The sequence below is a fragment of the Vidua macroura genome, chromosome 7 (genome assembly GCF_024509145.1).
Source record: "Vidua macroura isolate BioBank_ID:100142 chromosome 7, ASM2450914v1, whole genome shotgun sequence".
NCBI classification, from domain to species: Eukaryota; Metazoa; Chordata; class Aves; order Passeriformes; family Viduidae; genus Vidua; species Vidua macroura.
The window spans coordinates 31,223,455-31,250,667 of record NC_071577.1 but is presented as its reverse complement, the minus strand read 5'-3'; the positions used below and the strand labels follow the sequence as shown (position 1 = coordinate 31,250,667).

General features: G+C 44.4%; 1 protein-coding gene across 1 annotated transcript; it reads left to right on the top strand.

The window, feature by feature from the left end:
* The first annotated feature begins 663 nt into the window (after window positions 1-663).
* On the top strand, window positions 664-21,891 carry MUC13 (mucin 13, cell surface associated). Its single transcript, XM_053982575.1, has 18 exons — window positions 664-721; window positions 3,268-3,324; window positions 3,944-4,021; window positions 5,116-5,178; window positions 6,264-6,326; window positions 7,412-7,474; window positions 8,033-8,095; window positions 8,633-8,695; window positions 10,134-10,259; window positions 11,148-11,254; window positions 12,857-12,915; window positions 14,298-14,449; window positions 15,734-15,859; window positions 16,904-17,015; window positions 18,810-18,847; window positions 19,412-19,499; window positions 19,730-19,934; window positions 20,802-21,891. The coding sequence occupies exons 1-18, from the start codon at window positions 664-666 to the stop codon at window positions 20,850-20,852; spliced, it is 1,572 nt and encodes a 523-aa protein (XP_053838550.1). The 3' UTR covers window positions 20,853-21,891.
* Window positions 21,892-27,213: the final 5,322 nt, after the last annotated feature.

The window sequence follows — 27,213 nt, the reverse complement described above, 5'->3', positions numbered from 1 at the left end:
AGCCTGCAACACACATAAGAGGGCAGCAAGCAAAACAGCCATGATCACTGCCAGAAGTGATCAGTCCTGTTTCTTTGATGTCAGAGGTGCAGGTGTTTTCTCTTTCATTTTAACCTGTTAATCAGTAAGACGTGCTTTAGCATAAGATTTTGTTTATAAGAAAAAATAATTGGAGTTTGAGGAATGAAGCTTGTCTGTACTGGTAATTTATTGCAAGAGGAGTGAGCATGTGGATCCCAGGTGCTCTTTTCTAAGTGCATAATTAGCATGCCTTGGGATGGGGTCACCTCTTCCACTTTAAGAACACATTATACTACACTCTTCATTTAATTTGCATGGAAGGTGTTGGTATGGGAAGCTGGCAAGGGATAGCTGGTGCACTGTCAGTTCCCATGTCAGCTTATTTAGCGGTAACTTCCTTGTGTCAACAGATCTCAAGTATTTATGACTTAAAGGAAGAACGCTGCAGGTCCAGAAATCTCCTCCCAGCCTGAGGAGGAAGAAAAACACTGCTTGAATTTATCATTTGCCACTTGCCACCATGACGTCAGCTCAGGGCTGAGCTCTCTACCTGTGGCTGGGACCTTAAATGAGCTGATGCCAGAAGAGAAAGGCACTTTCTCTTAGGCTTAGCAGCAAGCGGCAGCAGCAACAGAAGTGGCAATGAGACGCTCTGTGTTCTTCGCTGTGTGGCTCGGTCTGGTGTTGAGCCTTTTGAAAGGTAAGAACCACTATCTTCTGTTTTGTGATTTATCAAGGCAGCTATTATGTGGCAGTGAATGGATTTTCTAAGACTTTCAGCAGCTGTTGAGAAGCCAATTGTGATAGATAATTCAGCATGTCTAGATTTTGATTAATTAATGATGAAAGATGTCACTGTAAGCCAACGGCTTTCCTTGTTTGCAGAACAATGGAAAATCACTGGTGCTTATGATTAACCCAATTCAGCTATTCCAAGAGCAATTTTCAGGACTTTCATACTAAACCCAGGTAATTCAAGCTCTGTTACAGTCATAACAAAAGGTGCAACTGTTCCACTCCAGTACCCTTTTGGCCAGAGGCTCCTTAACCAGCCAGCCTGGAAAACGGCTCCCCCTGAGCTGGCTCACATAGCTTTTGTTCTTTCCTGTTGAAATAAATTAATGGAAACATCACCACCCGCTTTCAAGAGGGTTGCACCACAGTCTGTTCAAACTAAAGGTGTCATTCCTTAAGCTACTTAATACATTTTCTGGCCTTGTGCCAGAGTTGGTAGTTGTGGGCCGGAGCCTACAGGTAAACTTGCCTTTTCCTGATACTCAGTGAGAGGTATGAGGGGGTGAAACCATTAGCAGAAGTAAAGCATATCTATGAGGAGTTTTGTAGCAGCTTGAAGCTGTGAGAGGACAGGATCTCCTAGCTAATACAAAGATAAAATTGCAGAGTTATCAGCTGAATTAAGACCTGTTAATCTTGCAGTTGGTGGCAGACGGTTGTGGGTCTCTGTTGACTAGTGTGAATGAACAGATGTATTTCCAGCAACATCCACAGTATGCTACAGACCAATTTTCAGCTGTAAATCATAAGCATAGGAGTCTTCAAGATTGTCTGTTGGTTGGTTTCCTGGTTGGAGGCTTGTAGGTAATAGCAAGATGTGAAATTACTTGTGCCAAGACTTACTGAAAGCAATACCCGTTTTTCACTTATCAGACTTCGCATCAGGATAGATCAGCCCAGAAACCTTTTTCATTCTAAGCAAACATTGTAAAAGCTTTGCAGGATGTGTCCATTTGAATAGTACTGGCAAAGGCCCTGCCCTGCTCAGCAGCCAGATGTCTCTGCTATTGTATATCCTTGGTGGTAACATCCATTTCTTTGTCACAGCACTAATGCCCAAGCCCATTAACACATCCTGTTTCCATACATAGAAGGTTAGATCTAGGCACACAGAGCCATAAATTAGCCACCTTTGCTCAGCTTACCTTTGTCAAGCCCATCCACAAGGTTCAATTACAGCTCATGCACTCTGCTGGCACCATGGATTCTGTTCTTCCCAAGTCCAAAGGGTACTCTTGGACGATGGTTAGCCAGAACCTCCCAGCTCTAGCAGTTGTAAAAAAAGCTAGCTCTATAACAGATTGCTGTTCCAACAGCCACTGCCTGTGGCCAGCAGAGCTTCATATTATCATGGTTATAGGAAAAATACCCATTTATACTAACTGGGGAACAAATAATGCTGTTTATAGAACTCAATGACCAGTGGAGGCAAGAGACTGGCAGGGAACCGCCACAATTGCTCATGTTCCTCTTCACCTAGAGGAGGCTAATGGATTATTGTGTTTTGCATGTGCCTTTTCTATGTGAGATACACTGTCTATCAAAAAAAAAGGTAGAAGACTTTCCTCACTTTGGATTTTCAAAGCCCTGTAAAGCTCTAGAAAAGTGGGGTCTATTTTTCAAATATCTGCTGAGATGTGCAGGCTGTGATAGTGGCATGGATTTTAGACACAAATATGTTAGTCTTTCAGCTGCATGATTTTACTGCTTAAGATAAAATTATGCTTCCAGCAGCATTCACACAGAGTAAATAAGTTTATTCTTAACTTGTAAATTAATGATTAATTAATAATTGTTAATAATAATAATTAACTAATTCAGATTAAAGTTAGATTACATGATGCAAACTGGCCATTTGTCAGTATCACATTTTTCAGCAAGGCTGGTTTATTATTTGTTCTTCTTACATCTAAGAAAAACAAAACAAACAAACACCTCAAACCTGAACTCATTCTTTATATCAAGAGTTGAGAATGACACAGGTTAAATAAAGCAAAACCCAACAACTTAAAAATAAATAACTAGAATATTTTGGAAGAATAAAAGCAATAACAAAGGCTGAAACCAAAATTTGAGGAAGTATTTTCACCAATTGGCTGATATCACACAGGGTTCCCTTTATTCAGAAATAATGATGACAGAGAAGGAATAGAAAGATAAAAAAATAATGTATACTGTCAGAAATGCATAGAGTTGCTGTCAAGTGAACAAAGGTCTTAATACTCCAGATGATGGTGTAGCAGAAGAACCATTCCTGCAATAGAAATTGCCTGCTTTCAAAGTCCACAGGAATCTGTTACAGCACAGCACAAGGCCTGTGGCAGACAAAAGGTTGCCCAGAGGTGTGGCTGCTCAGACACACACACGGGTCCCCACAGACTTATCTGCTCATCATTTGTCCTGTGTGCAAAGAGTTCCCTAGAGCTGCCATCTCTCTTTTCCCTCCATCAGAAGCCCCTGCTGAAACACCTGCTGAAACAACAGCGGCACCCAGCTCAACACCTGAAGGTAAGGAGCAAAGCCCCCAGACAGCCCCTTCTGGGAACAGTCCCAGGGAGCTCTGCAGCCCCCACAGACGTTTCCTCTCCCAGAGGTGACAAATGTGCCCAGATCAAGGCTGTGAATACCCTCCACAGGTCCCTCTTTCCCTGCTGCTCTTTGCTGCAAGGAAGAAGCCTTGGGAAGAGTTGAGAAGGCTGCAGTTTTTGTGCCTGGCACATTTACCTGCTTGCATCAGGCCTGGATAGGTGGGGATCCCTGTAGAGATGGCCCAGGGGAATCCTGTGGCCAGATCCTGCAGGGACCTGTGACTGAGGCTGGTTGTCCCTGGAAGTGACAGCTTTGGCAGACACAGCTGTGGCCATAAAGCAGGGGACACTGCAGTGTGGGTGAGGTCCTTGTGTTCAAGCAAGGACCCCTTGGGGGAGAAGGGGTCACGGGCACATCAGGTGACACAGGCTTCTCAGCCAGGGAGAGACAAGAGTCTGGGCAAGGGTGCTCTGGGCTTTGACTGCTCAGCGTCACAAGAATCCACGGCACTTCCCTGCTCAGCACTAGTCCTACACACACAGAATTGCCCAAGGCTTTTTAAGCAATGCTGCCATGTCTCTTCTCTTCCCTTCTTTAGAAAATGGTACTGATATTGAAACAAATCCTGACCCACTAGAGCTGACAAGCTCTAATGACAACAGAGGTGAACCTACAGGTAAGGAGAAAATCTTTCAGGCTTCCTCTTCTGGGGACAGCTTGCAGTAACCAAGTTCCAGGGAGCACTGCTGATACCAAGCAGGGAGGAATTCCCCTGCCTGGGTTTCAAATGTGATTTCTTCTCCCATTGGAGACAAAGTTACCCAGCCCATGACCTCGAATGACTTCCACTATTCCATCTTTCCCTGCTGGTCGTTGTTGTTAAGGAAATGTGTTGGGGAAGATTTGAGGAGGCTGCTCTTTCCATGCTTGCTGCCTTTGCCTCTTGCACCAGGCCTGGATACAAGGTGATCCGTGCAAAGAGAAGCCCAGGACCAGCTTGTGACCAGGCCCTGCAGGGAGCTGTTCCTGAAGCTTTTGGAGCATGGGCAGGGAGGGATCTGGGGCACATCCCAGGAGGGATGGACCAGGGGCCATGGCTGGGGACCACAGAGCAGACCGTGCCTGTCGTCCTCCACTCCCAGCCTGATGCTGGGGAGCCCCAACCAGAAGGGTCAAAGTTCCTGCTGGGATCACCCTGCGGAGAGGCAGCCTGCTCAGTCCCTCAGCTCTTCCTTCATGGTGGGCTTGCACGAGCACGTCCCTCCTGCCAGCACCGCACCTCCCCATTGAGATGGCCCAGCACTGGGAAAGACTTTTGCCTCTGGCTTCCACCCACATGCACCTGTGCCAAAGGCCACCGTGGGGGAGTGGAGAGGTGCAGGCTGTGCACAGGCTGGTGGCATCCCCCAGTTGCTCTGGCTGCTGTGTGCCTCCTTGGGCAGGCAAAGGGATTGTGGCTGCATACAGACACGTGTGTGCCTGTGGCTGGGAACGCTGCAGCCAGGGAGCACAGCTGGGCTGGGGGCCATCCCCTGCTTCTCTGAGACATGCTCAAGTCCTGCCACTGGGGACATTGGATGACACAGGCTTCTCAGCCAGGCAGAGCCAAGAGGCTGGGCAAGGCTGCTCAGGGCTTTGAGCGCTCAGCCCCACAAGGATCCACGGCACCTCTGTGCTCAGCACTCATCCTACACACACAGAATTGCCCTAGGCTTTAGGAACAGACAATACTAGGCAGTGCTGCCATGTCTCTTTTCTTCCCTTCTCCAGAAGGTGGTCCTGGAAATGAAACGGATCCTGACCCACCAGAGATGACTACCTCAAAACCTACAGGTAAGGAGAAAAGCTTTCAGGTTCCCCTTCTGGGGACAGCTTGCAGTAACCATGTTCCAGGGAGCACTGCTGGTACCAAGCAGGGAAAAATAACCCTGCCTGGCTTTCTCTGAGTTCCACTTCCATTGGGGACAAAGTTAGCCAGCCCATGACCTTGAATAACCTCCACTCTTCCATCTTTCCCTGCTGGTCTTTTCTGTAAAGCAAATGTGTGGTGGAGCATTTGAGGAGGCTGCTCTTTCCATGCTTGCTGCCTTTGCCTCCTGTGCCGGTGGGCAGGGGGTGCAGGGTACAAGAGGTTCCATGCAAAGAGGTGCCCAAGGCCCTGCAGGGAGCTGTTCCTGAGGCTTTTGGAGCACGGGCAGGGAGGGATCTGGGGCACATCCCAGGAGGGATGGACCAGGGGCCATGGCTGGGGACCACAGAGCAGACCGTGCCTGTCGTCCTCCACTCCCAGCCTGATGCTGGGGAGCCCCAACCAGAAGGGTCAAAGTTCCTGCTGGGATCACCCTGCGGAGGGGCAGCCTGCTCAGTCCCTCAGCTCTTCCTCCATGGTGGGCTTGCACGAGCACGTCCCTCCTGCCAGCACCGCACCTCCCCATTGAGATGGCCCAGCACTGGGAAAGACTTTTGCCTCTGGCTTCCACCCACATGCACCTGTGCCAAAGGCCACCGTGGGGGAGTGGAGAGGTGCAGGCTGTGCACAGGCTGGTGGCATCCCCCAGTTGCTCTGGCTGCTGTGTGCCTCCTTGGGCAGGCAAAGGGATCGTGGCTGCATACAGACACGTGTGTGCCTGTGGCTGGGAACGCTGCAGCCAGGGAGCACAGCTGGGCTGGGGGCCATCCCCTGCTTCTCTGAGACATGCTCAAGTCCTGCCACTGGGGACATTGGATGACACAGGCTTCTCAGCCAGGCAGAGCCAAGAGGCTGGGCAAGGCTGCTCAGGGCTTTGAGCGCTCAGCCCCACAAGGATCCATGGCACCTCTGTGCTCAGCACTCATCCTACACACACAGAATTGCCCTAGGCTTTAGGAACAGACAATACTAGGCAGTGCTGCCATGTCTCTTTTCTTCCCTTCTCCAGAAGGTGGTCCTGAAAATGAAACGGATCCTGACCCACCAGAGACGACTACCTCAAAACCTACAGGTAAGGAGAAAAGCTTTCAGGTTCCCCTTCTGGGGACAGCTTGCAGTAACCATGTTCCAGGGAGCACTGCTGGTACCAAGCAGGGAAAAATAACCCTGCCTGGCTTTCTCTGAGTTCCACTTCCATTGAGGACAAAGTTAGCCAGCCCATGACCTTGAATAACCTCCACTCTTCCATCTTTCCCTGCTGGTCTTTTCTGTAAAGCAAATGTGTGGTGGAGCATTTGAGGAGGCTGCTCTTTCCATGCTTGCTGCCTTTGCCTCCTGTGCCGGTGGGCAGGGGGTGCAGGGTACAAGAGGTTCCATGCAAAGAGGTGCCCAAGGCCCTGCAGGGAGCTGTTCCTGAGGCTTTTGGAGCACGGGCAGGGAAGGATCTGGGGCACATCCCAGGAGGGATGGACCAGGGGCCATGGCTGGGGACCACAGAGCAGACCGTGCCTGTCGTCCTCCACTCCCAGCCTGATGCTGGGGAGCCCCAACCAGAAGGGTCAAAGTTCCTGCTGGGATCACCCTGCGGAGGGGCAGCCTGCTCAGTCCCTCAGCTCTTCCTCCATGGTGGGCTTGCACGAGCACGTCCCTCCTGCCAGCACCGCACCTCCCCATTGAGATGGCCCAGCACTGGGAAAGACTTTTGCCTCTGGCTTCCACCCACATGCACCTGTGCCAAAGGCCACCGTGGGGGAGTGGAGAGGTGCAGGCTGTGCACAGGCTGGTGGCATCCCCCAGTTGCTCTGGCTGCTGTGTGCCTCCTTGGGCAGGCAAAGGGATTGTGGCTGCATACAGACACGTGTGTGCCTGTGGCTGGGAACGCTGCAGCCAGGGAGCACAGCTGGGCTGGGGGCCATCCCCTGCTTCTCTGAGACATGCTCAAGTCCTGCCACTGGGGACATTGGATGACACAGGCTTCTCAGCCAGGCAGAGCCAAGAGGCTGGGCAAGGCTGCTCAGGGCTTTGAGCGCTCAGCCCCACAAGGATCCACGGCACCTCTGTGCTCAGCACTCATCCTACACACACAGAATTGCCCTAGGCTTTAGGAACAGACAATACTAGGCAGTGCTGCCATGTCTCTTTTCTTCCCTTCTCCAGAAGGTGGTCCTGGAAATGAAACGGATCCTGACCCACCAGAGATGACTACCTCAAAACCTACAGGTAAGGAGAAAAGCTTTCAGGTTCCCCTTCTGGGGACAGCTTGCAGTAACCATGTTCCAGCCTGTGCATAGGCTGGTGGGTCTGGATAATGCTGATGAGGATGTAGCAGAAGAAGCATTTCTGGGGTAGAAATAGCCAATTCCTGCTGTCAGTGTCCACAGAAATGTGTTACAGCACAGGAGTGTGTGTTAGCAGAGGCAGTCACGCTTACACTGCTCTGGGAGAGCATAGTTGGAATTTTATAGAATGCTCCAGCAGTGCTGAGTGCAGAGGCTGTGTGCTTGTGGATGGGAGGCCTCAGAGCCTGCTGTGGGAGCCAGTGCTGCTGCAGGGAGCCTACAAGTCAGCATTAGTCACTTGAGGGAGAAAGGCAGGGAGGGTACAAAGCTGCTACTGGTAAGGAGGAGTCCAAGAGCAGGGTGTGAGAGAAGGACTCTGAGTGAAAAATAAGGATCCACGGCACTTCCCTGCTCAGCACTAGTCCTACACACACAGAATTGCCCAAGGCTTTTTAAACAATGCTAGGCAGTGCTGCCATGTCTCTTTTCCCCTTTCCAGAAAATGGTACTGATAATGGAACAGTTACTGAGCCACCAGAGGTGACATCCTCAGAACCTACAGGTAAGGAGAAAATCTTTCAGGCTTCCCCTTCTGGGGACAGCTTGCAGTAACCAAGTTCCAGGGAGCACTGCTGATACCAAGCAGGGAGGAATTCCCCTGCCTGGGTTTCAAATGTGATTTCTTCTCCCATTGGAGACAAAGTGACCTCGAATGACTTCCACTATTCCATCTTTCCCTGCTGGTCGTTGTTGTTAAGGAAATGTGTTGGGGAAGATTTGAGGAGGCTGCTCTTTCCATGCTTGCTGCCTTTGCCTCTTGCACCAGGCCTGGATACAAGGTGATCCGTGCAAAGAGAAGCCCAGGACCAGCTTGTGACCAGGCCCTGCAGGGAGCTGTTCCTGAGGCTTTTGGAGCACGGGCAGGGAGGGATCTGGGGCACATCCCAGGAGGGATGGACCAGGGGCCATGGCTGGGGACCACGGAGCAGACCGTGCCTGTCGTCCTCCACTCCCAGCCTGATGCTTTTTGAACAGACAAGGCTTTTTGAACAGACAGTGCTAGGCAGTGCTGCCATGACTCTTCTCTTCCCTTCTTCAGAAAAGAATACTGTAACTGGAACAGCTCCTGCCCCAACAGAGATGCCACCCTCAGGACCTCCAGGTAAGAAGCAAAAATGCTCAGGCAGCATTTTCTAGGAACAGCTTACAGTAACTAAATCCCAGGGAAAACTGTAGCCCCCTCAGATAGGAAGGTTTCCCAAGTTTCTCTTCCAGAAGAGACAAATCTGACCAGATAGTGGCCATGAATATCCTCCACTCTTCCCTCTTTTCCTGCTGGCCTTTGCTGCAAGGAGAATGTGCTGGGGAAGATTGGAGGAGACTGCTTTTTTCGTGCTAGGAGCCTTTGACTCCTTCAGCAGGCAGGGATACAAGAGGATCCCTGCAAAGAGGAGCTCAGGCCAACCCCTGACCTGGCCCTGCAGGGAGTTGTGCCCGAGGCTGTTGGAGCACAGACAAGGGGGGAGCTGGGGCACACCCCTGGGGTGGGGCTGAGGCCGGGAACTGTCTATGGGGGACCATGCATGTGTCTTGTTTGGAGCTCTCCATACCCCACCATTTTCCACCCCAGTAGAGCCTTCCAGTGTAGGCAAAGTGTTTCCATTTAATGCTGTATCTCCCCGAGGGCCCTTGCTACAAATGGAATCTGTTTGGTGGAGTTCACAAATGTTGGAGCTTTGTGCTTGGGATTTTTTCATCAGGAAAAAAATTGGCTTCACTAGGTTCTCTGGAAAAAATATTTGGAGATGAACCTTATAGAAAATGAAAATTCATTGAGTGTTTTTATTTTTCGGGGTATGAATGAGATTTCCTATTTTTTTCCCTATTTCACAGAAAATGTCACATCTATGAGACTGTACTTATGTAGTGTAATGTAAAAAAAAAACAGTCAGGGTAAAAAACAGAATTTGATATCTTGAAAGAGAACTGTAATTGCCATCCTATATATAAGATGTATAGAAATATAACTTTTAATTACTTATTAACCACTTAAATTATGTATAGATATAAAAGACATACTCTAAAACCTTACAAAATATATATAATTACTCTGAAAAAATATACTATTATGATTCACTTTATTCATGTGTCTGCAGTAAAGGACTGTGCTATGACACTGTCAGAATAAGGCAAGTATGTATCAGTGCAGTATGAAAGGCACAGAGGCTATTGCAGTCTTTCTCTAACAGTCACTGGTTTTGGCAAACCTTGATATACCTTCTTTCTTTGATTTGCTTTTAGTTGTATTCAGTAGAGTTGAATTGTGAATGCTCAATATGACAGATAATGAATTTCAGCCATACCCCATGACCTCACTGTGATATCCTGCTGGATTGTGTAGGGAAAACAGTTACTATGCATTAAACAAGAAAGATGCATAGATGTATGCTCTGCAATTGCACCTCTACTCTCTGAAACATACCGGGTAGATTCCCTTAGCAGAAGTATGTATGAACTATTCAATATAGGAATGACTTTATATATGAGCTGGTAGTTGCAGAAATTCACAGAAACCCTAATGTCAATATCTTTCATTTTAGAATTAGTGGACTTCTGCCGTGGAGATCCGTGTGGAAGAAGTTCAGCTACATGTATTTCTTTACAAAGCAATTACACCTGTGTGTGCCAATATGGATTCTACTACAGCAATGAGAATTGTTACAAAGGTGAGTTGCAGAAGGGCATCAGTGCTTTTAGTTACCTGCTCAGGTGAATTTTGCTTCCCATATAGCTTGTTGTCATGTTACAATTGAAAACACAATCCGTCTGGGAAAGTGACTGCTGAGTGATTTCTTGCTTTGCAGGCAGCCACTCCTACAACGACCTAGATTGCAATCTCACAAAATGGTGACAGCCAAAGAGGTCAATGTTCTAGGAAAAGAAGGGGAATTCTCTGTCAGGGGTGCAGGAGATGAAAATGAGTGAAAAGCAGGGAAAAAATGCAAGTGTAAATCTGACATGGATATTTATGACAATGATTTAAAAAGCACCAAACTTATGAACAACCATATTGATTTTCCCCATTGCTAAACACTCATCAGAGTCCTGTGGAAATGCATCTCTGAAATGCTTCTGAAGGCCAAGTATGTCAGAAAATAGGGTTTCTTGTTTAAGGATCAGCAAGTGGGATTCTCAAATTTACTTGTGAAGCTTAAGAAACAGGTTGATTCTGAAATACTTTCTCTGTGAACCACATTAGCTGCTTAATAGCTGCAAATTTGGAGTCCTTAATATACATTTTTTCTCACTACATTCTGTAACATCTTGCAAAGAGTCTTGTAGCTTCAGGCCATGCTGACAGTTTAATGTTACTTGGTTTCATAATCAGGACAGATTGGTTGGGCGCAGGATCCTGCCTTCTTCCCTGGCAGCCAAAATACATCCCCCATTGTGACTGAATTGATTTGTCCTCTTCTGATCCCTCCCATATATGAAAAATAGCACTGATTTATTTTCTGCATTGTATTTCCCCATCCCTAAAGGCTGTAGAACTCTAAGGTGAAACTGGACTTTCTTGAATGCTTTTTAATTTACACTCTCTGTTCTCAATCCAGGGGAAGTATACCCAGCCACCATTAATGTGAAAGCACCTTACAGTGATAATCTTCAAAATGTAAATTCCACAGAGTATCAATACCTGTTCAACAGTGTATCAGCATTTGTGAGTGACAATGTTTTTTTCCCCCATTTATTTAATGCTATACTGGATGTCATGCAGACAGAGAGGACACACACTCTCTTTAGTGTGGGGCCTAGAAGAGTTCCTCTCTACAAGAGATCTATTTCTTTCAAAGAATGCTTCACATTAGTTTAGACCTATTTATAAAAGACTTGAACTTTGCCCTCAGATGAGCACATGCATGGCTCTTGCTGAAGTGAAGGGAATCCCTGAAGTAATATCTGCATTTTTAGTACCACTTCTGTTCTGTGGAGTTCTCACATAAATTGCTCTGCATCTTTCACCATCCCCTCTCCAGAAACAATGGGGCTGAGTGAATTTTTCCAGCCTACTGAGTTTCTGATCTCTGCTGTTTGCTGAAGGCTCAATAATACTCAATGGTACAAATAAAAATGAGCAACTTTAATATTCTTTTTAAAAGAAAACTGTTGGTTCCACACAGTACAAACTTTTCCGAATGAGTATCCAGCTGTTTCTAAATACCAATAATAACCCTCTTCCATAAGTCTGCCAGTATTAGTATTTTAATGTTGTTAGTGAAATGGATACTGCACATTTTTTATAATTCTATGATTATACATAAAATCTGGTAATAGATTTCCTGGAGAAATAAGATGATCAGTTTAATTTATACTGCCATGTTGAAACAGGTGGATTTGCTTATTTTTCTTTCTGGCAGTCAGGAAGAATATATATGCAACTCTACCAGATATCTGATTAAAAAATATTCATTATGTTAATCAGGAATGATCAGAAATGGTTATCAATTTCTGCATATTATTATATAGCTTACCATGAATGTTGTCTCAGAAAGTGACCAAAAGTTGTTCCTCCAGAATGTTAAAAAATATTTTCTCAATTTTTTTGTCCAGCATTTTTTCATGATATGGCTGCAGAAGAGCATCATATGCAGGACTAAAATAGATACATAATAGAATGCAAAAGAGAAAATAGCATAGAAAATAATTTGAATTTTATTACAAAGAAAGACAGAGTTCATCTTTCATTTCAGTTGAATTACACATCTTATCCTCTTCTCATGGTGCCTCCTGCTTTTGTAGCAGTTGAAGGCAGCTGCCTCCACTCGTTGTTCCCTACTTCACATGGGATGAGGGAGAGCAGTGACTTTTCTTCTGATCCTGTTGAGCTCCCAAATGCTTTCATCAGTGCTTCTTCCCACAAGATCGACCCCTGATGATCCCACTTCACTGCCTCTCAGGGACACGTGCCATCTGTGAGGTCAACTTCTCCCTCTTCCCCCTACTTATACACAGATTGGTGCTGCAGAGACACCCTCCTAAGCAATGAGTTTGCAAAGGGGTATCTGTAACTGTCAGCCAGTTAACCCAGACTGGCATTCATTCTCCATCCCTCCACTGCCCTCCCATCCATATTCTACAGCACCACCCCACTGTTCCTCTTCTGCAATATCTTGCCTGGTGCATTTAACACATCACCTTACTATATTTGTGCCATTAGTAGCATATTCTGTATTAAAACTTTACCCCTGAAGCCTCAGTGGTTCATGTGATTTTGGTCTATGTTTCTGCTTGTCTTGAACTCCAATTTCTTTCTCTTTTATAGTTTAAGAAGGCCTTTGAAAATCTACATGACTATAAAGAAACTGTCATCATAAAAATTCAGTAAGTTTGCGGGTTTGCTTTCTGCACAGTACATACTTCCACATACCTCATTGTAATCTGTTTCCTGTGAAGTTCTCAGTTCAATAAAAGGTATGGGATGAGTTCAGCTCAGAATGCTTCCCCATAAAGGAGGGATGCTGGCCCCATTTTTACCCCAGTATGTCTGTGAAATGGGCAGGCTGAGGCAGCTCTACACTGTATGTCCTGCTTCTAGCACCATCTAGGATACAGCACTGTGCTGTAACTAGCAGTCGCTGTGATATCTGACATGTCTGAAATTCTAACAGTTAATGCTGAGCTCCTATGACTGTTGGGAGTGCTACCCATCTTGGAATCCCAGTTTAATTTAAAAACCCTCATTACAGAAGGCATAGCAAATGTATTTTATTGTGCATTTTTTGGTGTCTCCTGATGGTAGGTTGAGCAAAGATGCTACTGAATGGGTTGTGGTGTAGCTGTGGGCATAGGTGCCTTGCTGGTCTATGTAGACCCTGTGAAATGTCTCTTTTTTCCCATCCCCATCTGTTACAGGTTACTGTCCCCAGAGCTCTGCCAGCTTCTCTGTGTTTCCTAACGCCTATCAAGCAAAACCTGGCATGCTAGCACTCAGTGTCAACTCCTTCAGTGCACCCCAGGGATTAAGCAGCTAAGCAGAATGTTGTTCTAACATTTGTTGTGGGGGCAGAGTTGTGGGGGCTCTGCTCCAGCAGATCAGTTGTGAGCAGCTGTGGGGCACAGTAACACCTCAAGGAACTGCAGCAGTCTGCCACTTAAGGATATTTGTGTGCATATCCTGGCAGCATGAGGTTTAGCTGAAGAACAGGGAAGTCACTGCTGTTCTCCACCTCATGCCAGGGAGGTTGCTGTGAGCTGAACCCAACCCAGACAGTGTGTAGCTTGCACAGATACCTCTACATCGCAAACAGACCCTTCTGCATTCATGGTGGTCGCACCCTGAATTATCTTCACCACCCTTCAGGGTCAGTTCTCCACATCATGCCTGGATGACACCACAGGCTGATGGAATCATGTGAAAGTTAGAGTCTAAGACATGTGGTTCTCCACACTGCAGCTAGTTTGAGGTTAACCCAGCTAGAAGATGCCAGTTGTGTATCAATAGCACACAAAGGAGCAGTGCTGTTATCATTAAATCCAGCAGCTACCTATATACACTTGGACCTACTGGAAAGATGGCTGTTAATGTATTCCTGAGCAAGACTTACACTCATTTCTAGCTCTTCTTGGCAGCTACCTATGTTATGGGAAGAAAGAAGCTGGGGAGAGAGGGAGATTTGGCAGAAATTTTCTCTCATCTTTGCATCTAGCTTGCTATCCGTATGTATTATGTGAAACTTTAAAATGGTCCTATCTGTCCTTTTCAGACATCTAAGTGAAAGCAGAAATGATGCTCCACTGAATGTAACAGTGACAAACCTGTTCACGTGGAACTCAACCGAAAATGCGACTACAGTTAGCTCTGCAGTACAACGTGCAATTGAAGAGAGTCACCAGTCCTTTGTCTCTTCTTATAATGGTATGTAACTCCTTGCTAGGGAAGCAATTAATCAGCAGAAACAGAGGTTCTTAAACATGGTTGGAAGATTTCTGTGGGCAGAGGAGCCCATCAAATCATAAGCCTTGTTGACTTTGAGGAGCTGAATGTTCAGTCTTGGAGAATTTTGAAGATTCAACAATTCAGTGGTAGGTTCTTTTGTCTTATTAAGGCTTCCTACTCCCTGTGTAAAGAAGAAAAGGAAAATATTTTTCCCTGGTAAGCAATAGCATGGTGGTTTTAACCTGCTGAGTGTTAAGAAGTGAGAAAAATCAGGATAAAATATATACAGATATATATTATATTTCTGAGATTAAGGCAGTATTTTACTGGCAAAATAGGATGAAACCCTCTTTAGACTTCTCCCATAATAAGCCATGGTAATTGGAATGAGGCCAAACTTATTAGCTACTGAGCTAAGGGATTTGTTGATTTAAACCAGTAAAGTCTTGCATTATTAAAGGTGTAATACTGGGAGAAAGAGTTCCTGATTAAAATAAGGATATTTTTTCTTTTTTTTTTTTTGTTTTAATATAAGTTTCTATTTTGAAATCAGATTTTTTAAAAGGCATAGCTAATAATGAAGAGTCCATTTCATGGCTTAAAGCCTGAGTTTGTTGTCTGAAGGTGACTGTATCCTCAGCTGTGAGAAGGAAATAGAAAACCAGTGAGAGCTCCCATGGCACCAGTGCAGTCACACCCCTCTACAGCATGCCATGCACTGAGGGCTTTCAACCATCCCCACCACAAGGACATGGATCTAAAGAGCAACACACTGGGCAAACAGGGTACTACCAATGCTGCTCATGAAATGAGCTGCATGCCCATAAATGTTTATATCTCTCTAGAACTGTATGGGATCTGGGTCTCACAGTTCAGTTGTGGAAAAAACTAGGAGAATAGTTATGGTTTTTCTTTGTAGGGTTTGTTTTTTTTTAAGGTGAGTAAAAAAGCTAGTTTTCAGAATATGAACTTACAGGAAGAATGTCCCCTTCCATAGACTGGAGCCAGGAGGGTTTGGAGTTTGTTGTAGGAGGCTGAGAAACAGAAGGTCGGAAGATGTGATGGGAAACAGGACCTCAACTGTTAAAGAGCAAGGAGGAAAAAAAGAGCTGATCCAAAATCTGCAATATTGATGTCCCAATAAAAGGACTTATAATTTTTTTCTATTTAGAATTACTAAATAATTGCTTTATGATTTGCTGGGCAAGTGCACTGCTTTCTATGAAAGGGTATTCAAGTTTGCTCCCTGTTTCTCTTTTAAAGTGGCAAAACATTGTGATATTTATCAATGTGATCCTAAAACCACAGTGTGTGAAGAGGAAGAGTTTCCCGAATGCAAATGCAAACCTTATTTAGAGAAGACAAAGTGGGATACACGTTCTTGTTCAGGTAAGAACCTTGCTGCTTTATCTATCCCTGAAAGGCTGGTCTGCTTATTCTGTCTCGGTCCCTTTTTGAGAAAGGTGCTGGGCAAATGTGCTGACCTCAAAAAATCAGGGAATGTACATCCTCTTAAGAAAGCCATAGAAACACATCCTCACATTTCACTTTGAAAAAACCTATAATTTTATTCCAGTAGAATAAATTATTAAAACTTGATAAAATCATCACTGAAACCAGTAAGTAGGCAAGTCCTTAAATGCATTTTTAGAGTCCTGGTAAGAACAGAAACCTAAACAGGTAAAGGGTGGAACAAATTGAATCCTATATTCACAGCCTTCTCTGCTAGGACATATTTTAGGAAAAAAAATTCTACATGTTACTTGAAGGAAGCTGACAGAACTGAAAGTCAGGCTTTTGTGAGAAGAATGATTTCTGTCATTTTTGGGAACTGTTAGTTGTTGGGATTTTATTTACTTTCTTGTTTTGAGTCTTTTAGTGAGTGCTCTATTTATATTTTAGCTACCCTCCAAAGCCATGTGATGTACCTAATTTTCTTAGAAATACCTTATTTTCTTCTCATGGAAACGAAAACTTTCACAATACAGGAGTAAAAAAAAAGTCTATCATGTATGATTTTAAGAAAAACAAAAAAGAATGCAAAAATCCATGATAAAATTATGAAAGCTGGCTACAATAAATCACAGTGAGATGTGATCCAGTGTAGGCCTTTGTGGTCCCATGCCTGACTAAAACTGATAAAGTTTGCCATACAAATCATCTGCTGTGACATCAAACTTCAGGCCATTGCTTGCCTATGGAAGATGCAGCCTAGCCAGATTTCCTTTTTGATGAAGTTGGATGGTTTTGAACACAGCCTGTTTACTTCTAATTTTGTGATTTTATATTTCAGTTTTTGCTTTACATAGGTACAGTCCTAAAAAAGCCATTCTGATGCTTTAAAGCACAGGAGAGGGGTGGCTGTATGTTGCCAGAGCCATAAAATAATCTTCTATCTGCAATTCACTCATGTTTTTCTCCCTGAAAACACAGCTTGCAGTAAAAGCTGTTCTGCAACGAAACACAGGTACTGCGTACAAGAAGAAGATGGTACAACATGCAGATGTATGGTTAACTTTAAAAAAGAGGCTGAAGAATGTGTGGCGTGAGTACTCAGCTTTTCATTGTGTTCCTGTGTTGTAGGTGAAGTTAGGGGAGAAGGACATCTATCACAGGGCCAGCTGCAACCCAGAAGAACAGGCTGCAGCTAGGTGAGGTGCAGAGAGGTGCCCAAGGGGGATAGCAGGGGGTGTCACAAGTTGTGGTGTTTTCACTCCTTGGCATTAGTCTTTTGTGTGCACTCATAACACCTCGGAGGAAAGGCAAGGAGACCCAAGGTCACCCGTGAGTCAGTGAAGAGGATAAAGTACTACACCACATAAACACAAACTGCTCTGACAGCGTGGCTGAGCCATGGGAGCTGCTATGCTGAAGTGTTTAGTAAGCAACAGGCATTAGAGCAAGACGTGCCTCCAGTCCCTGGAATGTTTGCACTGGTATCAGTGGGGACTGTTTCCCGATACCTTTCAGACCTATGTTATTCCTGCTTGGTTTTCTCCCTGAAATTATTTCTGTCAGTTCAGGATCAGAACAGAACAAGGGTGTTTGCTGGTGAGGCCAAGTGAGTGACTGGTTGTGCTCTGCTCTGGTGGATAAACAGAGAGACACTCTTCATATTCATTAATTCAGCTCTTTTTGTAGTTGTTACTGCTGCAAATTGAACATTTCTTACCATAAAGTTGGTATCTTTTAAATATAAGAAACTACTATGAGAGGAAGATAGAGTTACCAGTCCTTACAGGCCTTATACTGAGGCTTTTGTTAAAGACATTGCATGGCAATTCTAAGTGGCTCAGAAATGCAGAGTTTAGTTCTTTAGAAAAATTAGGTCCTTTTAACATTTTTCAGACTGAGAACCTGAAACTTTAAGTGCTGAGATCACCAATCACTCTGAAAATCTCAGATTGTTTCACTTTAATGAAAGTAAATAATTTAACAGTAAGATGGGGTTAAAGAGGAAACCTGAAATGAACACACTTTGTGGAGAAATTGCTGACAAAAGGGGGAAATATACTATTGTTTTGTGATCATAGAATGGTTTGGATTAAAAGGGACCCTAAAGATCATATTTTCTTTCTTTCTTTCTTTCTTTCTTTCTTTCTTTCTTTCTTTCTTTCTTTCTTTTTCTTTCTTTCTTTCTTTCTTTCTTTCTTTCTTTCTTTTCTTTCTTCTCTTTCTCTCTTTCTCTCTTTCTCTCTTTCTCTCTTTCTCTCTCTCTCTCTTCTCTCTTTCTCTCTTCTCTCCTCTTCCTCCTCTTTCTCTCTTTCTCTCTTTCTCTCTTTCTCTCTTTCTCTCTTTCTCTCTCTTCTCTCTTCTCTCTCTCTTCTCTCTTCTCTCTCTTCTCTCTCTCTCTCTTTCTCTCTCTCTCTCTCTCTCTCTTCTCTCTCCTTCTTTCTTTCTTTCTTTCTTTCTTTCTTTCTTTCTTTCTTTCTTTCTTTCTTTCTTTCTTTCTTTCTTTCTTTCTTTTCTTTCTTTCTTTCTTTTTCTTTCTTTCTTTCTTTGTTTCTTTCTTCTTTTCTTTTCTTTTCTTTTCTTTTCTTTTCTTTTTCTTTTCTTTTCTTTTCTTTTTCTTTTCTTTTCTCTTTTCTTTTCTTTTCTTTTCTTTTCTTTTCTTTTCTTTTCTTTTCTTTTCTTTTCTTTTCTTTTCTTTTCTTTTCTTTTCTTTTCTTTTCTTTTCTTTTCTTTTCTTTTCTTTTCTTTTCTTTTCTTTTCTTTTCTTTTCTTTTCTTTTCTTTTCTTTTCTTTTCTTTTCTTTTCTTTTCTTTTCTTTTCTTTTCTTTTCTTTTCTTTTCTTTCCCTTTTTTCTTTCTTTCCCTTTTTTCTTTTTTCTCTCCTGTAGTTGTCCAGTGGGCTTCTCTGGGGAGGACTGCACTGATTGTAAGTAAAAGAATTTCTGATTTTTAATTATGGTCTTGAAAAATACCTAGTAATGCTTAATCTGGCTGAGATAACAAAAAAGTGGTAGCCTTTAGGGGTGCCACCATTCTGCATTTATAGAAGGACTATGTTAGGGGGAAAAAAGTGACATTTCTCTGTTGTCTTATGTACCTAGGGCATGGGAAGAGCCTATTTGACACCTAACTACATAATTTAGCATCAATACTAGCTTAAACAATCCCTACATCCTCCCAGTTGTTCCTGTCCCTCACCTATAACTATGTGTAAAACCATTCTGTGCCTAGCATTAGGACCTAGAGCTGGGGTCAAAACAGCCATCCATCAGAGCTGGTCTTTAATGCAGATCCTTAATTTACATCTTTCTGTGTGCACAAAATGTTGTAAGCACCAGGAGCCTGGAAATAATTCCCCTTCCCTTCCCTTCCCTTCCCTTCCCTTCCCTTCCCTTCCCTTCCCGTCCCGTCCCGTCCCGTCCCGTCCCGTCCCATCCCATATTCACTGTTATTAATTTACACATTTCTTTTTTGCTGTTTTTCCCCCCAGATAGTGAACTCGTCCTTATAATAGTGGGCACAGTGTTTGGAGCCATTATCCTGAGTTTAGTGATAGCAGTCTCTGTTATTTCAGTCAGGTAAGAGTATTTCTTACAGTTGAATAGAAACTGTTTTGCTGTGTGTTCAAAATAAGGGTTTTGCACTAGCTAAACAAAACCCCATGCTATAAAAATCTGTTGCGTGCTTCAGAATGGGGCTGAGCGTTCAAAACAAGGTGGGAGTGGACAAATCACTAAGTTGGATTTAATAAGTAAGGCACACTAAACAGTTTTTTAAAATCTCCTTTATTCTTTCATCTCCTCTGAAGAGCAAAGCACAAACAAAATCCAGAGAAGAGGAGCCTGATGAAGTCAGGGTATTCCGACATGAATACCTCTCATGATAGACCAAGCATGTTCCCCAGGGTCCAGACCACTTCTGGCCACGCAAACCCAGGATATCAGCCAAACAACCCCTATGAGATGCGTTCCACAAATAGAGATAATTTTCCAGAGAGGGATTATGATGATTTGGTAAGTGTTTCACATGTGGGAATGGAATTCCTGAACAATGGCACTGGGGGCTACAGACGTTACTGGAACCTAAGCTCCCCTCTGTACATCCTCCCTTGGTCTAGAAGGCCAAAGTGGTTTAAAGGCACCCAAACAACTGTAGCTGCAGCTGAAAAAATTCTCTTAATACAGAAATTTTCCTCAATGCAGAGATCAACACTCATGAAGACCTTTCTAAAGCCCCAGTAGTCATTCTTGAGCCACAGGAGGGATATATGAAAAGCAAGGGTCAAAGCAAGAGCTTGGCTGCCCAGTGGTCTGCTGTGTCATAGGATATTTGTCTGCACCAAACTTATCCCTCAGCACAGGTGTGCCTGCAAGCATCACAGGCTGCTACCCCACCTGAGCTTCTTTTAGGCTGCTGTAGAGTCAACAGGTGCTGCAGTGGCTCCTCCCAGCTGCAGCCTCATGCAAGATTCACAGTCAGTTTAAGCTGGGACTGATGCCCAGGGGTTGTGTCCTCCCACCTGGCTGTTTCTGCATCGTTCACAGCAAGAGCAGCTGCAGCTGCTGCAGGATTGTAGAGGGGAAAGGTGTGTGAAGTGCCATGAGTAACACAGAACAGTTTTTGCACTGCTGTGGCTCAGGGGAGCCTGGCCAGCAGAGGTGTGTCATTAGAAGGCATGTTCCAAAAAAAAAAGAGCCTGTTTTATCCTCAAATTCTGCAAGGGAGCCACAGAGGAAGCGGAGGCTTGAGATTATCTCAGTTTGGGTTAACACCAAGGTTGTGGGATCAAACCCTGTATGGGCCATTCATGCAGATGTTAGACTTGATGATCTTTGTGAGTCCTTATTTCTCTTCTTTTCCTGTCTAAAAATTCTCTGTAGTATGAAATATCACGGGAGCCCAGAGGCTTTAGAACGCAGAGCAGATATTGAGTGACCCAAGCAGCAGAAGGATGGACCACCACCACAACATTGGGTCAGGACAAAGAGTTTCACAGCCTTTCACCAATGCAGTTACTTCAGCAGAAGAGACAACAATGTCCTTAACCCCAGATTCTCTCAAGATTTTCTAGAAGAAGATTCCTGCTTGAAAGAGATCATGGACAACTTTGAAATAAGGGAAAAATGTTAGAGAGTAGGGAGAAGAGGACTTCTTTTAAAAGAACTAATGTGCTTCAATTAGACTTCTTCAATGAGGCCAGTACATTGGCAAGAGAGTGAGTGTACACAAGATACCAGGATTTTAACCCTGCTGGTTTTCAGTTCTTCTGCAAGACGGTCCAGGCAACATGTGTGATGCTGAAAAATGTCAGTACCCAGAGCTTCACTTGGATTTGTGCTCACTTAATTTGAACTACAGCTTTGGGCAGATGAAAACTGTTTTTCATGAGAATCTGACATGTTTCACTTTACTACATTAGATACAGGTTTTTTCACCCTCCTCAATCCCCCAGTATTTCCCACCTGAAAGCATTCTGTTCAGATCTCTGCTGACATGGGTTGTTGAGGCAATGGCACTTGTCTGACCTTTTCCACACACATCTGACCTTTCCCAATACAATGGTGAGATACAATATCTCCAAACAAACATTATTCTTCTTCATCTTGCAAAACTGCATTGATTTTACATTTTTAGCTCCTGTGGAAAATGTTAGCATTTTTCTTTCTTCTGCAGTCTTTATGTTTGAATGATAATAAGCTTGGTGTTTGGGTTTTTTAAAAATTTCTTACATACAGCATACAGTCAATAAATCTGTCTGTAAAAGAATTTATATTTTACTGTATTTTACTGAGTGTGCATTATCTGTTGACTGGCATTAACATTATATTTATATAAAATACTTATATGCACACATATGTACATATATTTATAGGTTACAATCATTTAAAGAATCATTTAGTTCTGTTGTATTTTGTGTTTTGGTTTTTATATACACAGATCAACTTTCCTATTAAATGTTATTTTTTCTCAGTACCAAGGCTTTCTATTGTTCCTCCCAGTGATTTTTTTTTTAATTCCAGAGACTATTTTATGTTAAAATTTATGCAGAATTTAGGCACAAGTGTGCACAGACTAGTTACATCAGCACCCAGGTTTCACTCAGTTCAGAAATGTTAAGTTATAATGAAGTCAAAATGTTTATTGTTGTGAGACTGGCACCAATATTCAGTGCTTGCTTTTGGTGGGAACTGTGTAGTTAGTGCAGCTGGAACTCCTTTGAAAATGCTGGACAAGCTGCTCTGTCTGATGGCAGCTGTTAATGGCCCAGATGAAAAGAAGTGTCTTTCAGCTTGAATGACAAGTTTGGGGGTCAGTGGTAGAGAACACTGGATGTGGCTGCAGAGTACCAGGATGTCCATGCAGATGCTTGTTTCCAGTCTCTCCATGATCAAAACCAGCTCCTATTTGCCAGCTAAGTGATTGAAAGCTGAAACCTAAATAGTCCTGATCTTTCTCATGTGGCTTTTGTAGCAAAAGGAGGTAGACCCTGCTTTCTCAGAAGTAGCCTGGTGAGAAAAGGTGCCATTTTCTCTCTGTTGTTTTCCTGAGGTTTCATTGTTTCTTCCAGTTCACTCCTGTCCCCTTTGCTGCTGTCACCTGGCTGCACAGCGTCTGCCATTGGCAGGGTCTGTAGGAGACCAGGTTCTGTTGGCCTCAGCCAACCCCACCATCTGTGTGCATCTCTGCATGCTCAGCATGGCTTCACGGGAGCAGGGCTAGTTGGATTTAACTGATCATGATATCTTGCTCAAAGGATGGGGAGGGATTTGGTCTTGTTTTCTAGACTTTTCCTCTGAGAGTAATGCCCCGTGAGGAGCAAAGCAAGGCACAGTGGTTACACTTGTCACAAGAGGCAGAGAGACACAGTTTTCTTCCAGCTAGAAAAGCCCTACCAGCTGGACCAGCTCCCTCCCCCAACAATTTAACGTGTGCTCCCCCTATGCCTGCTGCCCCCTTCTTTTTCTTTGACCCCTGTATGTCTCCACAATAACGGGTGAAGGAGATGCTCACAGCCTCTAATCCTTCTGGTCAGACCTTTTCTTTCCCCCTTTTCTCTGACTTTTCAGCAGCAGGAAAAGGTTCTGCTGTCTGCAGCACTCTGTTAAACCCATGCAGACTCCACTCTGGGGAAGTTTGTATGTGGTGAGACACTGGAAAATGGATGGGACAAAGGCAGAAACTGGCCAGAAGTCATGAAGCTGAGCTTTATTCAGCTGGCTACTTTTGCTTGGATACCTCCTCCTCCCAGTCTTGGTATGGCAGACTGAAACCTGGGCTTACATGGAGCTGAATGAAAAGGTTTTTCTTTATCAACAGTAATAACAGCCCACTGGAATGGTCATCATGGTCTTTCATAGAGGTAAATTGCCCGACTCTCTGCATAAAATACATGTAGCAGTATCCTGCTACAGAGGCATGTGGAAAGGCTTTTAAGTGTTATCTCCTATTCTTTTGCAAAGCAACAGAGGTTGGAAATGCAGCTGAATGCTGAACAAGAAACTTTATTGCAGTAAAACTTTATTGAGGGTGTGATATCCCAACATGTGCTATCACTGGTAATAAAAACAGCAGAAACAGTCAGGTGTTTGCATCATTTAACTGCAGAGGAATTTTCATTGCTCTAATTCAAAGCTAATTTCTGCAACTGCCACCAGTTCTCATTTAGCCCGTGCTGGGGAGGGGCAATCAGATACCACTGTGAGCCTGCTCCTTTTTAGCATTTCAAAGGCTGTTACAGTTCTTTTATCTGGACTGGAATTCTGTACCGAAAGGGCAAACTCCCAGATATTTCATTTCTGTTTGTCTATTAGCAATGTGTGACTATTCTGGGAAATGTCATCATGGAAAATAGCTCTTTGTTGAGTTTTATGACTGCTGCCTCTTGACTCATGTTTTGTTTCAGCTGCACATCCTTCAAAATCCAAGTAGGCATAGGAAAAGAGCTGAGTTGGGTCCTCACAGTCAGTGTGAGTGTGGACATGCCTGCAGGCAGGCTGAGAGGCTCCAGGGATCTGCCAGAACTCATTTTGCATCTTGGATTTTCCCATTGATTTTCTCCCTTGAGGTGCAGTGTGTCCTTGAGAAGCAGAGTGTCCTGCTGGCACATGACCCATAGAAGAGGTGGGAAAAGGCTGCCACTCAAGTCTGCCACCAACTTTTATCCTAGACCAAAAGTCACTCTGGAGAGTGTAACTGCTTGGCATGTCTGCACAGTCCTAAAGGAGCTGGGACAGAGATTTGCCTGGTTACAACACATACTTGCTTGGGAATACTGGGATAGCTTCAGTCATATGCCATTCTACATTTATTTAGATATACCCAAGCATATTCAAGCAATGTTGGGTGGGAGGGGAGGGACATGGTAGGTGCTGTGGATGGCAGTGGGGTAAGAACCTGGGTCTGGGCAGCTGCCGTAGAGGAGCTGCAGCTCAGGAATGTAGCGGGATAGCAGGGTAAGAATGAGTGGGGTGATCAGGCCTGCTCCTGTTAGCACTGCTTACACCTGAAACCAGCCTCAAAACTGAGAGCTAAACCTCTGCATCCACACATTCCCCAGCAAAGCCCAACATCCAAACTTGCATGTGAAAGCAGCACCTTTCAGGCCTGAAAGCAGGAAGCACTTTGCATTTTTTCTGGTTGCCTGTTGGAGGAAGCCACCCCTTGTTTCCTCTAGGAGACTGTTTTTACAGATCCTGCATGCGATGTGCCAAGCTGGAGACATAAACAAGTAAATGTGAACAATGAAGGTAAGATGCCACTGCAGACCAAGGGGCTTGACTTTTCACTTCTTGTGTACCTTGAGTTTGATGGCTGGCTGTTTTCAAGGTGAATGATAGAACTCCTTCCAAGAGGAGGGGCAGGGGTAAAGGAAAATGAGCCTTTCCTCTGGCAAGAGGTTTTCACCTCCTCGGTAGGAATGGCTTTCCAACAGAAACTCCTGGTGTGGAGAGTGGGGAAACTCAGGTGGGGGTTGAAGGGATTCAGGCAGGTGAACATGACTGTTCCTAGCTGGTTTAGGGGAGACCACTTTCATCCCAGGCTCAGGAAGGTGACTGGACCTTGGTACTACCCAGAGACAGAGGATCCTGCTGGTAATTTGTGGTTCAATAACCCACAATCTACAGCAAGGCAAGCCTAGCGCTGCCTCCTCTGTCACTCCTGTGAGAGGAGGACTCTCATTTGTCAAGTTTGGCAACTGTAAAGTCATCAGCTGCTATTTTATCCAAATTTCCCATCCTTCAGCCTTTTAGTTTTAGCCCAGTAATGCTCTCTGTTTCAATGCCATATGTCTTGTGTTGGTGGGGGGAGATGGAGCAGCTTTGCTTACTAAGGGTTCCCAGCAGTATTAAATTGACCTCTTCCAGGTTTTGGGGTGTGAGCTGAAAACAGTGATTTTTATAGCGACTTGTCAAAAAAAATCCCCAAACCCAACACTAAAAGCCCAAAGTGGTCTAAGAGCAAAGAAACCCATAAAACATGTCAGGTCACAATTAAACAGGAAAGAAACGGGGCTAAAAATAAGATCTGTAAATTGCCTTGCCAAGGATGCTCTAGCTGCTGATAAAAGGCTCTTTAAATATACCAAAGCCACAAAGGCAGCTAGGAAATCAGTGGGAATGCTGATGACAAGGGTATAGAAGCAGCAAATGGGGAAGATGATGTAGCAGAGAAAGTCAGTGATATCTTTGTGGCTGCTTTCACAGCTGAAGCTGTTGGGGAGTTCCCCATGTCTGCCAGTCTGCAGTGGTTCAGCTGGAAGAGCAACTGGAAGGAAAAGGGCAACACAGAGTAAAGAGGTAACAGGAGTAAAGGAAAAGTAAGTGAAGTCACTTTCATTGAGTTAAGAGGAGGGATGAAGTCAAATAGAAAAAGTGGTTGTTAAAGTGACTGGGACCAGACACTGATCCTGGGGACCCAAAGGAGCAGCACAACCCAGTGGTGCAGGTGTGGGGGACTGTGGTACCCAGCTGCATTCCCAGGCACAGTCAGCACATCACACCCTGCAGACTCACTGAGGTGCAGAGCCATCATTAATGGGTTTCCAAAGCCTTTGACTCAGAGTGGCAGCCAAACACCCACCAGAATCTGGGGTATACAATGCTAGAGAAGGTCAGTGTAAAGCAGACAGAAAAAAACTACAGGCACAATTGGTGAAATTGCTGTCACAGGATGCTGTGGATGCTGTTATCTGCAGGTTCAAAAAGAGATTAGGCAAATTCAAGGACGCAAATGCATCCTTGAGAGATGTACCCCCTAACAAAAGGATGAGAAAGTGGGGGTGCTAGAGGAAGGGGCTGTAAAAGAAGTTGGGGCCCCAAGACAGTCTGTCCTGTTGCACTTGCTGGAGCAGTCTGGGGCTGGATGGACATCCTGGACCAGAGGGACAGGACTTTCTCAGCTTCTGAATGCATTGACCTGCTTTATTCAACAGCAGCATGGGCTGAAAGGTGATGCCTGTGGCATATGTACATAGTGGATTTTATATGCCCTAATTGTGCCCAGGCTGATCACAAAACAGAGGCAGGGTAAGGTGCTATACATGGGGCTCTGCTGTTTGTGTAAAAACGGCCTCAGAAACAAAGGGGAAAGTTCACAAGCAGATAACTGAAGAAATGCAAAATGTTTTTGAGTCTGGAAGGTGCTGCCTTTCACACAAAGACTTCAAAGAGCAACTTCTGGAGAGCAAAGTCTATTCCTCTCTAAGAGAAACAAACTGAGACCAATAGCTCTCACTCTCCCTCTCCTGGTGGCAGTAAAACATCTTATAAAGGAGCTATGCCTCACCTGCTTCTCACCATTCCCAGTCCCCTGGACACTGCCTCCAAGACCCAGGCAGTGTCCCCCAGAGCACCCACTACAGCGGGTGACATCAAGGGGAGCAGAGAGAAAACATCTGCCCAGCTGGTGGCCCAAAAATTGCAGGGATTTCCCCAAGGGAACTGGGAGACTTGCACGGTCAGATAAAGGAAAAGGAAAATAGGGTACTGAGGAAAATAAAAGATGTTGCTCAGGACTCCAGAGAGGGCTGTGGAGGGACCCAGCATGGTTTTTGGTGGGCATCTATGGCAACCAAGCATTGTTTGTTTGTTTGTTTGGGGTTTTTGTTTGGTTTTTTTTGTTGTTTTGGTTTTTTTTTGTTTTGTTTTTTTATGTGTTGTGGGTCTTTTCTTTTCTTTTCTTTTCTTTTCTTTTCTTTTCTTTTCTTTTCTTTTCTTTTCTTTTCTTTTCTTTTCTTTTCTTTTCTTTTCTTTTCTTTTCTTTTCTTTTCTTTTCTTTTCTTTTCTTTTCTTT

Coding starts and splice junctions, on each gene's coding strand:
- MUC13 (XM_053982575.1), top strand. CDS start 664: ATGAGACGCTCTGTGTTCTTCGCTGTGTGGCTCGGTCTGGTGTTGAGC. Junction 8,696..10,133: donor GCCACCCTCAGGACCTCCAG/GTAAGAAGCAAA, acceptor CTTTCATTTTAG/AATTAGTGGACTTCTGCCGT. Junction 14,450..15,733: donor CTTTGTCTCTTCTTATAATG/GTATGTAACTCC, acceptor TCTCTTTTAAAG/TGGCAAAACATTGTGATATT.